At 32.3% G+C, this 16,158-nt stretch overlaps 1 protein-coding gene across 1 annotated transcript in view; it reads right to left on the bottom strand.

The window, feature by feature from the left end:
• The window catches only part of GLCCI1 (glucocorticoid induced 1), a 94,542-nt gene that overhangs the window by 52,975 nt on the left and 25,409 nt on the right, over positions 1-16,158 (bottom strand). The window contains exon 2 of the mRNA XM_016133675.2: positions 6,782-6,933. Within this exon, the coding sequence (XP_015989161.2) occupies positions 6,782-6,933 (152 nt within the window). The remainder of the gene's footprint in view (positions 1-6,781; positions 6,934-16,158) is intronic.

Raw genomic sequence — 16,158 nt, 5'->3', positions numbered from 1 at the left:
CTAACAAGGAGGAATATGGTAAATGACTCCAAAAAAATAGATGGTTCAAAGTTACTTATTTCTAGCAATAAGCAAGATTTACCACAACAGAAAGACAAAAGATAAAAACAAATTAAAAAATAAAAATCATAGGAAAGAGCAGGCAAGAATAGAGAGAAAAATTTTCATTTGAAGTTCCTCTTTCCACCTGTGAACTAAGTGTTCTGGCCAATATCCAATATCCAATATCCATTCATCTATCTTTTCCCGTTAGTAAATATAAATAACAGCAATTGCTTACTGACACTTAAGTGTCAGTCACCACCCTCAGCATTTCAAATACATTAACTCAATTTAACCCTTACAACTATGAGGTATAATATCCCATTAACAAATGAGGGAACTGAGGCCCAGAGGTAAAGTAATTTGCCTAAACTACAAAGCTAGAAAATGTTGGAGCCAAAATTCAAAACCAAGCAGTCTGATTCCAGAACCACAGCTCCTGACTAATGAAAAGAGAGTTTACAATATCAATTTATATCATGAAAAGGTGAAATTCAGGGAAAAAATATTAATCAAGACAAGGAATCTTTTATAATTGTTATAATATTTTATAACAATTACCATAAGAAAGATATAATGGACATACATCTTTAAACATCTAAAATATTATCAAGATATATAAGACAACAACCACTGAAAACTGACATCAACAGAAATTTTAACTCAACCGCCAGCTCATAACAGAACAGAAAGACATTAAGAAAAGGTTACATGCAAACTAAATAATATAATTAAGTTGAGTAAATATGTAATGAATTCTGTATCTAAAAGGCTATACCTTATTAAAAATACAGAACATTAAGAAAAAATTCACATATTAGGCAACAAAGAAAATTTCAATGAAGTTTCCAAAGACCTAGAAGTCTACACTAAAATTATAATACAATAAAAGTAGACATTAACTTTTTACTAGGTTAAAGAAACTTTAACCACTTAGAAATGAAAAACAAAACAAACAGAAACCTCTCACATGCTAAACAACATATAAAAATTAAAATTGCATATTATAAAAATATAAATAATGAAAACATTATACACTAGTCAAAGCTGGCTCAGAGGATGTCTTGGAATGAAACACATATTATTAAACAAGAAATAACAGAAAATGCAAAAATTGAGCATTCATCTCCAGAATCTAGAAAAAGAACAATTAGAAGGTAGAAAAAAGGGATTGATAGAGCAAAGTCAGAGAATAAAAACTAGGGGGAAAAAAAAAACAATAGGAAAATAAAATCGACACCTTAAAAAATTAAAAACTATATAACCTAATACATTTAAACACTGGAAACACAAAGACGGAATATGAAAATGAGAAAAAAACTGTAGATATACAAGAAATTAAAATATTTATGCAAGAGGGTTTGTGAAACTATGTAAATACACATGAAAATCTGGATGAATTGGATTATATTCTATCAAAGCAAATGAAAAAAATTGAACTAAATAAACAGACATTAAGAGACAAAGAGCCATGGAAGAAATACAGATTTACTAAAGAGCTACAATCCCGAACATACTAATCCAGTTAGCTTCACAGGTAAAATTCTTTCAGGCCCAAGTACAGATAATTGAGATGATATTTACATCATGCCAGAGCACAAAGGAAGGAAACTTTACAAAATCGTTTTATGAAACTAGTATAACGCCAATCTAAGGATTACATTATAAAAAAGAAAAAACTTCAGACCTCATTTCTGAATACTGAAACAAATGTAATAAATATTAACAAATGCTTCCTTTTATTATTTTTATATTTAAAAAGAACTCTATAAATAGCATTTATCCCATAAATGTAATCATAGCCAAATATTACTTTATCAAAGAAATTCTCCACATTACAGGTTATGAGTCAAAAAGACACATTCATTTCAATGATGAAATGACATTTTGCATGTAAAGAATCACTCCTGATTTTTAAAAAAAGGAAAACAATTACCAAAACAAGTATATTTGTCAGAGTGAATCTATCAGTTTTTTTTTTAATTGAAGTATAATTGACATATGTTATATTAACTTCAGGTGTACAGATGATTTGATGTTATATATAGTGAAATAATCACCATAATGTCTAGTTATATCCGTTACCATACGTAGTTATGAAATTTTTTTGTGATGAAAACGTTAAGATTCTGAGTTACTTTCAAATATGCAATACAAGTGTACCCTATTGGTCTAGTGGTTAGGATTTGGTGCTCTCAAATATACAATACAGTAAGTATTATTAACTTTAGTCCCATACATTGTACAACTTTTACTTACACATTTTGTAACTGAAGTTTGTACTTTTGACACCCTTCACCCACTTACCTACCACGTACCTCCCCCATCTCTGGCAACTACCAATATGTTCTCTTTATCTATGAGCTTAGTTTGTTTTTGTTTTTAGATTACACATATAAGTGAGATTACACATATAAGTGAGATCATATGGTAGTTTTTTGTCTTTCTCTGTCTAAATTATTTCAAGGGGCACCCATGCTGTCGAAAATGGCAAGATTTTATTCTTTTTATGGATGAATAATATCCCATTGTGAGATATATTATATATGCATATATGTAACATCTTTTTATCCATTCATCCATCAATAGACACTTACATTATTTCCATATCTTGGCTATTTTAAAAAATGCCGCAATGAACATGGGGGCGCACATATCTTTTTGAGTTAGCATTTTCATTTTCTCCACGTAAATCATCCAAAGTGGAATTGTTGGATCATATGGTAGTTCTTTTTTTAATTTTTTGAGGAGCTTCCATACTGTTTTCCATAATGGCTGCAGCAATGTACATTCTCAACACTGTACTAGGGTTCCTTTTTCTCCACATCTTCACCAACACTTATATCTTGTCTTTTTGATAAAAGCCATTCTAACAAGGTGATATTGTGGTTTTGAGTTGCATCTCACTGATGATTAGTGATGCTGAGCACCTTTTCATGTACCTGTTGGTCATCTACCTGTAAGTCTTCTTTGGAAAATGTCTATTCGAATCTTCTGCTTATTTTTCAATTGGATTGTTTGTTTGTTTGTTTTGCTTTTGAGTTGTATGTGTTCTTTAGATATTTTGGATATCAATCCCTTATCCAATACACGATTTGCCAATATTTTCTCCCATTCAGAAAGTTGCCTTTGTTGATGCCGCAGCTTTTTAGTTTGATGTAGCCCACTTGTTTATTTTTGCTTGTGCTGCCTTTACTTTTGGTGTTAAATCCAAAATATTGCCAAGACTAATGTCAGAGAGCTTACTGCCTATGTTTTCTTCCAGGAGTTTTATAGTTTCAGGTCTTATGTTCAAGTTTTAATCCATCTGGAGTTGATTTTTGTGTATAGTGTTAGATAGTGGTCCAGTTTCATTCTTTTACATGTGTTTTCCCAACACCTTTTATTGAAGAGACCGTCTTTTCCCTTACTGTATATTCTTGGCTCCTCTATCATAAATTAATTGGCCACATAAGCATAGGTTTATTTCTGGGCTCTCTATTCTGTCCTACTGGTCTATGCATCCATTTTTATGCCAAACTAGGTATTATTAACTTCAGTTTATAGAAAAGGAAATTGAAGTTTGGGTCACACAACAGTTAATTCAGTGGGACATGATTTTTTCCCACCATTTTAATTTTAAAAATTCAAACATATAGAATAGTTTTTTTAAAAAAAAAACTGCACCGTGAGTATTCATAATGCCAACAACTTAGATTCTATAGTTACCATTTTGCTACATTTGCTTTATCACATATCTATCCATCTACAATCCATCAATAGAGCTTATTTTTGATTCATTTCAAAATTACTTGCAGACAGCAATGTTCACCCCTAAACATCTTATTGGAGGTTCAATATTTATTTATGTTCTATATTTTTAAAGTTATATTATATAGTAAAATATAAAAGTGTATAATTAGGTAACTTGTGATAAATGCATTTGCCCATGTAACCAAAACTTCTTTCAAAATATACAATACTTCCATCACCCCAGAGAATTCCCTCACACTGGGGGCCTTGATTTGAACACAAGATCTGTTTCCAAAGTCCAGTGGTTTTCACAACATTATGCTACTTCTTTTTAAAAAGCCCAAAGTGCAAATATATTAAACATTAAGAACTGTATTGCTAACTTTCAATAATTAAGTAGTTAAAATATGGAAAAATGATAGTAAGAAAATGATGTCCTCCACCAAAACCAGAGAGCCTAGGTATTTAATATCTATAGGAAGTTATTGTACTACCTTCCCACCACTAACTCCCACTAAGTAAATAGAAACTTCTACTTCCATCCCCAAGAGTTCAAGAATAAACTCAGGAGGAACAAATATGACAATAAAAACCATCTCATATGTTCGCCTCTTGTATCCTCAATTAAAATAATAAATACTCGGGGGCAAAACTATTTCTTATGCTTGTGAGGCAAGCTCTAGGTTAAATGCTATCTGCTTTAGTGGTCACTATGATAGGTACTGGGGAAGTGGAGAGGGAGAAAAAGCTTTGTAATTCACCAAATCTGGGCTCAAAGCTCCTCATATTTATTAGCTATATATCCATGTACGAATTACTTAACTTCTCCAAGGCTCAGTATCTTATCTGTAAAATGAGGCTTATATTTTGCCTTCCTTTCAATGTCAGGTTTCTCAAATGATTTACATGCAGACAGAGGTAAGAGAAGCCCTGGACCTCAAGCTTTAGAGAGAATAGCGCCGGCCCTCTTCTAGCTATACCTCTCCCCACAGAGTGAAGAGACCGTGGGGCCTAAGAGACATGCACGTCATGAAACGACATCTCTGCCACAGAGCATGCTCTGGGTAATCCAGACTCAGGGGTTCCTTGTCCAAAAAGCAGCAAGCCTGCTTCCAAGTCTGCAAAGTCCTACTTCCTGGGTCTCACTTCCTGAGTATGTATGGTTGGAGCATGAATGAAAGGACTGGGGGTTCAAACGTAGAAAGCCACCACTCACGGTAGGAAAATATATGCGTTTAGGCTCAGAAGGTGGGGTGGGCTCAGTCCACGCAGACACATTCTGGCATGTAACTCTGAGGAATTCAGGCAGAAATTCTTAGCTTGAACCTGAATTTCAAGATTCATATGAAAATTTGTCAAATTACAAGTATAAAATATATTTTATATAATTGTTAATTTAACTTGTACATATATGGTATGTGGGTCTTCATTTATATTTGCTCCAGATCCTGCATATGCTACAAATGGGCCTGTCTATATCTACTAATAACCTCACATGTGTACTTGCATATTCATTTTCAAATGTTATCATATTGAGTCATATGACATTATCATTAGTTAAGCTACATTAACTCCTCTACAAATAAAGAAATATACACGTTTAAACGCATTCAGCGTCCTTGTCTATCTCCATATCACTCTTCTTTACCAAATATCTGTGTTTACTCCTTTACCATATCATCAATACCATACTGTCCAAGACAATGTGCCCCTATTTCCTAAATCCAGTACTCATTCTCCATAACCTCTCTTTAGCACATAATACTGTTAACAATTTTTCCTTTCTGAGAACAGCATTCCCTTTGGCTTCTAAGGCTGGACTATTTCTGTTCTCTTAGCTTTTTTTGCACTTTCTCTGGCTCGTGCCTTTCTCAGAGTTTTTGTGAAAGGTAAGATAATTTTTGGCTACTGTAAGCTTAAAGCATATTCAATAAAAGGTGGGTTTCTTTTTTAAAAAATCTAAAAAGAATAACACTTTTAAGTACAGTGCCACTTACTCTGCTAGGTGATACACGCATGCAAACACATTATTCCATTTATCCTAACAGCACCATGAAACAGGCTCAGACTGGTTGACAAATGAACCTGTATTAGAAACCTGACTCCTAAAAACTAAGCCCTCAGTCCCTTGACCTTCTTTCTTTACACTCTACACCTACACATTATGACAACTGTGAACCCAGTTCCTCCAGAAAGATGGTTTTCAGTTATCTGCGTCCATTTCTAAGGGTCCAGGCCCACATCTCTAAATTTTGCTAGTTATTTCTACTTGAGAATCCCACTACCTACCATATCAAACTGATCCTTTTCCTCCAAAATTGAAGAATGAAAGCGAAAGTCTGGGGGTGGCGGGGTGGGGGGGTGGTGGCATGTTAGAAAGGGAGAAGCTTCTTCATACGATGGATGAAGAAGCTAGTTTCATGGCTTTGGGCTTGTCTGAGAAAATTGGAAATATTGAGAAGATTCTCTCAGATCATGTCCAAAAATTTCTTCTCTTTTCTTTTCCCTTGTCCCTCAGACATAAAGCTCTAATCCTTCTATTTTCCTAACCTACAAAGCCCAAAATGTTCTCATTCCTTTGAACTCCCTCACATTTAAATGTTCCATTTCTTAAAACAAGAAAAAAATCTTAACATAAATTTCCTTAGCCACCTGTTAATACTTATAAATTATTTCCAAGACTGTGAAAACTTTCCTTCAAAAATTACTTATATTTTCTAATATAGTTAATAGTCATTACATGGATTTCTCCTGAAAAGCAATTCTTGAAACTGTAACGTAAGTCTCAAAAACATAGACTGATATGTTCTTTATTAAACACTAAATAAATTAACTTTAAAAACCCAGATGACAAAAAACAATTAATCTAAAGTTTATTAAAATAAATGGCTTTCCTCTTTGGTTGAATATATTTTATTTCAAATTTGGAGACATTTGATTATTTTCATTACTGTGATCAAAACAGAGCTGCAGGGTAATAAAACTGATTTTGGTTTGCTTATTTTACCTGAGTAGCTTTATCTTTCATGCATGAAGGGTAATGAAGATGAGGATCCCGTGGCCACTGTCCTGTGAGATAAGGTCCCGTTATCGTATCCAAGGAAGAGGTTCGCCTTATTGTATTAGAGGTTCGAACTTGCTGAGGTTTTGACCTGTCCACTATAAAAAGTGAAAAAAAAAAAATAGGTCAGTTGCTAACCAATAAAGTACAATTTAAAATTATTTAAACTTTAAAGTTTGTGGAATGTCACCCTACATCAATTTTCCCTACAATATATGTTTACACTAATACCCCTCTTATATAGCCTGATGAATTTACAGATCTTCTCCAAAGGGAAATATATTCACATATTAAATCTTGCATACATTTCCAGGGCTGTCACAGACCCTACAAAGCCCATCCATTTTAGAGACCTATTATAAAATCTACATGTCATCTCCACTGCTATTACTGTATGACTCCATCATGTCTCACCTGAACTGCCATTCCTAACTGCCATCACTACATCCATCTCAACTAAATTTTATAGTGCCACCTCCTACCCCTGCTAAAAAACATTTCCATGGTTTTTCACTGTCTTTAACTAAAAGCTTCTATTTTTCACAATTTGTCTTCCACATAAAATGCTTAATGTCATACTACTCCTCTAGAAATGCACGCTAAGTGTCACACAAACTAATTACAGTTTACCAAAGCTAAAACACTCTCTTCTCTGGCTCTATACACTGTATTATTTCCTGAGCCTAGAACTCTCTCCTTTCCTTATCATCCAACAAACTTATTTAAGATAAATGTGCCTTCCTCTACTTGTATGGAACCCTAAATTTATCTCTCTCCCCACCAGAGCATAAGTTCAGTCTTTACAAACTGAAAAAGAGTTGATGCTTAATATTTATTTAATGAATTTATTTAGTTACATAAAACAATGTGTATAAAGAAACATTTTAATTTAATTTCCTCATTTATGAATGAAGAATTTGCAGCCCAGAGGGATAAAACTGAATTATCCAATAAAACATAACTGCTAACAAGTGACAGAGGCAAAAAGGAACCAAGATCTCTAGACAGTCTGCACAGTTCAAAATACTATAACGATCTACTTCTCTCCATATGGGTACCACAGGTACTTCTGTTGAAAATTAAAATGATCATACTTAACTACAGATAATTTTTCATATATACATCCCAAATAATATACTAATGCGCATTCTATAATAAAATCCAGTGGATTACAAACTCCAAAACATAGTCTTATTCAGTTATATCTCACATCAAACAAAATGCCTTGCATGCACATTAAAGATCAAGAAACATCTGTTCTTTAATGCTGTCCTTTAACTATCTTCCTAAACCAAAATAGAAAATGCAGTATACTCGGATGTTATCATGTTTTTAATATATCTTACAACTGTAGTTTTGACTTGACTCGAGTGTTAGAAAAAAAATCTGAAAATTACCAAATTTCCTTTCTATCTTTATTACTTAGATCTAATTTTATTTCATCATGGGCAAAGAATCTAGGATGACCTATTTCTACTCTTTGGAATTACCTGCGATTTTCTTTGTGACCAAAAACATGGAAAAATTTTATAAGCATTTTATGAATCATGGAAAAGATATATTTTGTTTTTCAGAACAAATAGTTCTTTCTCTTGTACATCAACTAAAATAAAAAAATACAGAATATAGGAGTAATATAATTATCAACTTGATTAGTCACAGATTTAGAATACTCGAAATTTCTAAACTACTATTGAGATGTAACAATTCTCTTTATTTCTTGCAATTTTTATCAATTTATTTTAGTTCTGTAGAATTTGGCACACATTAACCCATGAAAGCATCATTATGGCTTATGTTTCACCATTATAATCTGTTCCACTTATTACTTTTTACTTTTAAACTCTGTCAAACTGAATATTATGACTCCTTTTTGCCTTCTTCCTAGTATAATTTGCCTGGTATATCTATTCTTTCAGTTTCAATTTCTTTGCATCATTTTGTATGTCTTTTGTATACAGTGCATAATTGGACTTTTTGAAAAAACTTTGTAGTAATCCTTCTTGTAAAAGGTAAGTTTATCTCACTTATATTTATTGTTGTAACAAATCTAACATTTCATGTAACTTTTTCTTCCTATTTTGTAATACTTCCTTGCTACTTGTTTTCTGTTTTAATGCTTTGTTTCTTCTTCTCTCTCCTTACTTCCTCCGCCCATCATAGGTAATTACAGACTTTTTAAAAGCTCTATTACTAAAGTTAACTCTATTAATTCTCTTAAATATTTTTTTCTGGCTGTAGAAGTAAAACCCACAAGTTTTAGCATCTTTATGAAACAGAAAATTAACATGTCTCTCAAAATCTGATTTATAACACTTTGTTTAAAATTAAAAAGTTACTTTACATTTCCTCCTCCGGGAAGAAACAAAAGAAAAAAACAGATTACCTCAAAGCCTACATAACAGTTATAACCAGAAAATGAAAAGCCATTATCATATGTGAAAAATTTGTTTCTAAAAGCTTAAAACTGCTTCAAACTATTTAAGAAGTTGTATGTGGGCTACTTATAGCTATTAAAATGCTTTCTCACTTGGTAAGTAATATGTACCATTTTTATGTTTTATAATGAGTTCAGTATATGAAAAATCTATAAATGAGCCCCTTGATCTGTATAATATTCTAATTTATATTTACTGACTTTTATTATATTTTTAATCACTGGTCCTTTGCTTACCTTTTTAAAGTGATCACTTGTTCTCCACATAGTGTCTACTCTCTATGACTAACTACTTGTCAGGACTTTGGTCTTCAAGTTATTTTGACTAAGTACTCCTACTGGTAAACACATAAGCATGCAGCAATATATGTAGGTATTTATTTATAAATTAGATATGTAATGTATCATTGTTATAAATATTATAAAACAGACAAAAAATAGAAATTTACATGTAGGAAATATAAACTAAAAAAAATATGTATGAAAAAAAAATAGAAGTCATGTTTTCTTCCTGTTTCTCAATGGGTGGCCTTATTCACTTCAATGTGAAAACCACTGGGATAAGAAATCTGAAATTGGGCGCTAAATTCAATCTACAGATTGCCCAGTTAGCTTGGTCTTATTCTAAGATATAATCCTACTGCTTATCTGTGTTAAGTATGTGTAGAACCACAAACTATCAATACTACAAAAAAAAAAAAAAAAAAAAAAAAAAGGCTTGCCTTAAAAAGAATTAAAGACTATGAGGCAAAATATTTGAAAAGTTATATTTCAAACATATATTCCTCAAACCAGGAAAATTTCAAAGATATAATTGTTAGTAATATCTATATAAATTATTTAAAGGGTAAAAATTCGGAATAAGTTTAAATATTGGCTAGGATAATACTCTTCCAAGATATGATCAGCCACAATAACCCCAGTTATAAAATAACACTAGGGCCTTAGATTTATCAAAAGATTCATCATAAACAGTGCAATTCTATTTCAACAAGATGACCTGTTCCTATTATCCAAAGTATCAAGGTTATGAGTTAGTTTTTAACTGCCTCGACACCTAAGCCTTAATTCTCTCCAATTTTTATTTATTTAATTTGTGGTATTATCTACCAATTAGTTCTGCAACATAATGCAATAAGGAAAATCAACTGATTTTGCATTATTTATATACTTAACACAATAAATTTTCTTATTTCATAATTACAGTTGTGATTAGAATATGTATTTAGTTTTGAATTGAGTGATCACAATATTTCTCTACTATTATTAAAAAAGGACCTCAATGCAAGTAGATCAAATAAGAGGACATCTTATCAACTAGAAACATATATATTAGTAGAAACTATCTTTGAATTAACTTAAAAGAGCTTAAAATGCCAAAATAAATATTTAATTATATAAAGTATGAAAGAAAATCAATACAATAAATACTAAAAGTTTCTGACTCTCCTCAAGGAGTTTACACTCTGGTTGGGGAAGATATGATATGTATAATTATCATATAAAGCAGTCTATGGATGGCACATGGACATCAATGAAGGACAGCCAAAAATAAATTAGGCAGCAGATAGCAAGAATGATGTTCTTTACACCAAGGGAAGCTTTCAAGAAGTAAGAGTCTTGCCACACCACTTTACAGTCCTGTTGCTAACATCTCTTAATGAAATATTTGTGGGCAAAATAAAGAATAACTAAATTCAACAATAAAATATGACAGTTAAAAAGAAATCATATGATTTTCCAGTATTATATCATTATTTGGATCAGAAAATGACTGTTTATAGAAGCAGTATGTCCAAAAGCTTCCTTGTTACTTTCATCTATAGGTTGTACTTTACCTTACCTGCACCTCCCCATTCCCTCCCCCCTGCCCCTATAGAAAGCCATGTGGCAGCCGCAGTTGGTAGTTGGTAAGCTTGGGCTCCTCTGGGGAGCCTACTGAAGACTATACAAAATAATTCTTGCTCTTTAGCAGCCAATTGGAAATCTGACTTTAAAGTAATAACAGTAAAATAGGTTTAAAATAAGAAGCTGTATTATATAACTCTGAATTTGAATATCAAACCAGGCATTGTTCTAAATAGACAAAAAAATGCTTAATATCTAACTGCCAGAACAATGTAATATGAAGTTAAATTAATTTGTTCCCAACAAATTAATTTTACTTTAGTGGCAAGGATTGAAGATTCACTAGTGAGTTTGGAAATCTGATGTTTTAAGCTAATCTGCGGTGAAAAATTAACAAAGTTAAATGGAATTTCTTCAATTAAAAGAAGTTATTGAATGCTGGAAACTTTAAGAACTTCAGCTACTGAAGCGAGCCACCATACTTTCCAAACTAACCTTACCAACTGGTAAAGCGGATGCAATGTTTTTGAGTGCCATAATATATCCATGTACGGAATATAAATTAAAACACATAATTAAAAAAAAGTGCTCATTCTTTTCTTGAACTTTCACACACTCCAATCATTTTATCCTAAATTTATAAGAATGAAATAAGAAATTAATCTTCATAAGCAAATAAAAAATTTCCATTCTCTATGTTTAGCTCTCCATGATTACTAGTCAAAGCTTTCTATTAACATTGATTAGTTACATCAGTAAGGCATATCTAAACTTAAACATTTAAATAACAATTTATTAAACCTTTTGAAAAAGAGCTTTTATTCCTTCAACTATGGATAAGGACTCTAACTCCATGATACTCAGCCACTGTAACACAAATAACAATGAAATGCTGTTTACTTTCTTCAAAAATCCACCTCTGATAATGATTGTAAAGAATCCTCAAGCCATACAATTCAGCAAAATAATTCAGATAACGAAGTACTAATACCATTTTTCCAGTTCTTTACTACACAGAACTCATATTGAATAACTAGTTTTTAGATTAAAAATATCACATTAACAATGCTAGCTAATAGTATCAGAACACACATATATAACATTTTGTCTTGAATTTAAGCTCGTAAAGTGTATAAACTCTTTTTATCCTTTAACCGCATAGCAAAGTCAGGTTTATCATCTAATTTTGTTAATGTCCAAAAATGACAACAGCCATTAAGTCCCATAATGTGTGTATGCCTTAAATTACTTACAATTGATTAAAAGAATCTTAAAGAATGTTTTTTTAAAAATTGGCAAAGCTTTTAGTCACTACCATGTCAACACCTGGGCATATCTGAGAAGTAGTAGAAACAGCTTTCTAGTATTTCACCAAGAAATGAGATCTTGGGAGATCCTAGAACATAAAGGCACAAGGCCCTCAGACAACTCTGGGTTAAGCAACAGATCTCAAGGATGAGATTCTGGGATGTGGTTTTCTGTATAAAGATCACCAAGCAACTTGTTAATAATGCAAGTTAATGAGCCACATTCTCAGAGATTCCAATTATGTAGTTACAGGAAATAACCAGTTATCAAGATATTTTTTAAACCAAACCAGATTGATTCAGAAGCATTATCAGATTTGTGAACCTCTGAAGTCCAAATGCAATGTGTCTCAAAGTGTGAGACATTTGTCAAATATGCTTATTTCTGGGCTCAATTTCTCATGAACAATGTGAGACTCTCTGGTAGCAGGCCAAGAAAACTGAATTTTTAATAAGCATCTCGGGTAATTTTAATGCTACTAAAAGCTTAAGAACCAGTATCTGAAGGACTGGAACTAGATCCTTTTTTGACAATAACCTACTCCATTTACAGGCACTGAAAGTTTGACTGAATATCCAAGAAAATAACTTGCTGCAAAAGTCAACCATTCTTTGAAATCTGAAGCTAGCAGCTAAACTTCTAAAATCTAATAAATTTAAATATTAGTCATCTCCTTCAAAAGGTCACTTTCTAAACTGAATGCCAGCCAGGACAATAAGAAACTTTAAACATAAATATAGAACACTTTAGGGAGAATGCTTAAGAACACTGGAAAGATGAGATAACAAAGTTCAATACTTTTTCTTTTAGAAAGAGACCCTCCCACCTAAATAGGGTATTTTGCACACAAATAAAAGCTAACTACAATAAAATTTACTTCCTAAAAAAAGTCTGAAAAATATGTTAAGTAGGTTCCTTTATAAAATAAAGTGCCAAAGCAAAATTAAATACATAAGCAAAGTGAAATTTAGATTTTAATAATTAATTTGGTAAAAGAATTTAAGCATGAGTCCGAGTACATATTACAGCTAGTTATTTAACAATCATATGTTTAAAAGAAAATCAATGAGTTTCTCATGAAGTCTAACTTAACTCATTAATTATAATTTCAATCCTCATCATTGAAATAAAAATAACAAATTCATTGAGCAGAGGAGATTGACTGACTATAAGACATTAAGTTGTTTTTCAATTTCAAAATATCCTGAAATGATAGTTCTTAATCCAGTGGAGATCAAGAATAGCCATAAATAAATGCAGGTAGGGAATTTTCCTGATGTTGGTTCACTGAGGTTAAGCATAAATTTGTTAAAGTTCTATTTTGTTAATAGTTTGCTTCAGTACTTCTGTAATGAGAGTTACTTCCTCAAAAAGTCTACTGACAAAAAGTCTCTCCTTGACCAAACCTCAGTCAGGCTCCTTTGAACTCTTCTCTACTAGGCTCTAACTTGTGAGTTTGTATTCGTCTCTGTACTGTCCGATTTTAGCTAAAATCAGACTAAGTCAGTTTAACCAGAATCCCCTACTCTCAATATCTGATCACCTTCGATATCTGATCAGGTTCCTCATCCTCCATCATGCCCCATGTGATGTCTGATCACCCTGGCGTGCCGTCAGCAACAAGCCTGCTGGGTCTGTTTAGCCAAAATCTCCCCTTTATCCAGATGTTTCTTTCCTCTTAGTAAATTTCAACCTACTGACTCCCAACACTCTGCTCCTTATCTATAAATTCCCATCTTTCCATATTGTATTCAGAGTTTGAGCCCAATCTTTCTCCCCTACCTCAAAACGCCCCCGCCATGGTGCCCAATCATGACCATCCCCCTGAATAAATCTGCCTTACCATTCTTTAACAGTGTCACGAATAATTTCAGCTTTAACATCACTACCAACATATGAATAATTTTCTCCTTGCCTCACAGTTACAGAGAATGATTTTCAAAATAAATTTCAAAAAAAAAAATTAAGAACTGTACAACTAAGGATAAAAAAAACGCCGAAAAGGAAATGGTACACTTCTGTAGCTAGTCTAACATACATTAATGTTGATCATCCAGTAGTGTTACTAGATTCAGCTTTCCAGAATTAACACAGTCTAGGCATTTCACCATTAGCTTTTATGGATCTTATTTCCTTGACATATAAGAAGATGAAAATTTAGCCAAAATACATGGGCCACATAAAATGAAATCATTAAAATCAAATAAACTTCTGGTAAGAGACAGAAAGGACACTAGATGTGACTACATATCTGAAATAAAACTGAAGGGCAAACACTGAAGCCATCTCAGTGTGAGTGGATTCTGCAACACTAATCAACCAGACCTGGAATCCTGCCACAGAAGCAATCTAGAAAACATGCAGAAATGACCATATGGCTGCCCTACAGAAATCTGGAAAGGAACCAATCAAGAAGCTGACAAGAGAAACAAACATGTTTCTGACCAAATGAGGCCTGACATCGCCTATAACCTCAGGTCTGTTAAGAAAAACAATAAAAAAAATGTAGTCAAGCAGCCATTTAGGAATGATTCTGTTGGTTACGGCTCACTCAATTAAATTGGTGTCAAATGACACGTAAGTTGAAATAAGACATTTGGAGAAAGGCTTTCAGCCTATTTTCAAATAAAGTCTAAGACAGTATGTCTTTGTATCAAGGTTTTAAAGAAAACTTCACTAAGATGTCCATGGAGCCTGGTGACAAGCACTGTAAGACTACCCAACAAATTAAGATGCAGCCCTGACATTTAGAATACATTCACAAAAAAAAAAAGTGTGTGCATGCACGTGTGTGTGTGTTTGTAGCAGATGATATATCGAAGATTTTCAAGTTATTTTTTATTTTGGTGGCAAAATGGTAGTCCTTTAAGGAACCTTGGAAAAATCAGAATCAGTAGAAAAAGATTTCATAAGCTTTAAGAACTTCCAATGAATTCAATTAATAGAGATTCCAAACATTTAAAATCCATTTGAACTAATGGGCTCAATGTTACACAAATAATCACAAGCATTAGCAACTATAAAACAACCAAAATAACTTGACCAAAAGAAGAAGGTAATATTGCAAGTGAAAGTAAAGTAAATATTCTTTAATCAGAAGGCTGAATGTTTCACAAAATTCTGTTTAAAAGCACTTAATTTCCATTTAAAGCACTGGTAGAGCTTGGAAAATTTTTCATCAAATGAGATAGATTCACTATTATATCCCAATTTCAAAAGAAAAACAAAAAAGGCTATAAAAAAAGGCTAATGAATACACAGAATCTTGACACAGTATGACAATCAACATTACTGATGAAACTCCTTGTTTTTTTTTAAGTAAATGTTTTACTTTTCAATTACAGTTGACATACAATATTATATTAAGTTTCAGGTATAATACATAGTGATTAGACATTAATATAACTTACGAAGCGATCACCCCGATAAATCTAGTACCATCTGACACCATATCTAGTTATTACTATATTCTGACTATATTACTTGAAACTCCTTGATTTTTAAATTAGGGAATAATTTTCCCAAAATTGTAATGTATAACAAAGGTATTTTCCCTCAAAGTTTACCTTTCATTGAGGAAAAAGAAAGTTAAAAATAGGAATAAAAAATCATTCTTCTAGTAGAGGGTACTACTAAAATTTTTCAGTGGCTTTTATTTGGGATATATGTCCATCCATACAGAAATATTCTCTCATTCTCTCTCTCTCTTAAAAAGTGAGCAACGGAAAAG

Source organism: Rousettus aegyptiacus, unplaced genomic scaffold, assembly GCF_014176215.1.
Source record: "Rousettus aegyptiacus isolate mRouAeg1 unplaced genomic scaffold, mRouAeg1.p scaffold_m13_p_13, whole genome shotgun sequence".
Taxonomy (NCBI): domain Eukaryota; kingdom Metazoa; phylum Chordata; class Mammalia; order Chiroptera; family Pteropodidae; genus Rousettus; species Rousettus aegyptiacus.
Note: the sequence above shows the minus strand (reverse complement) of the source record. Positions and strands in the feature narration are given on the sequence as shown.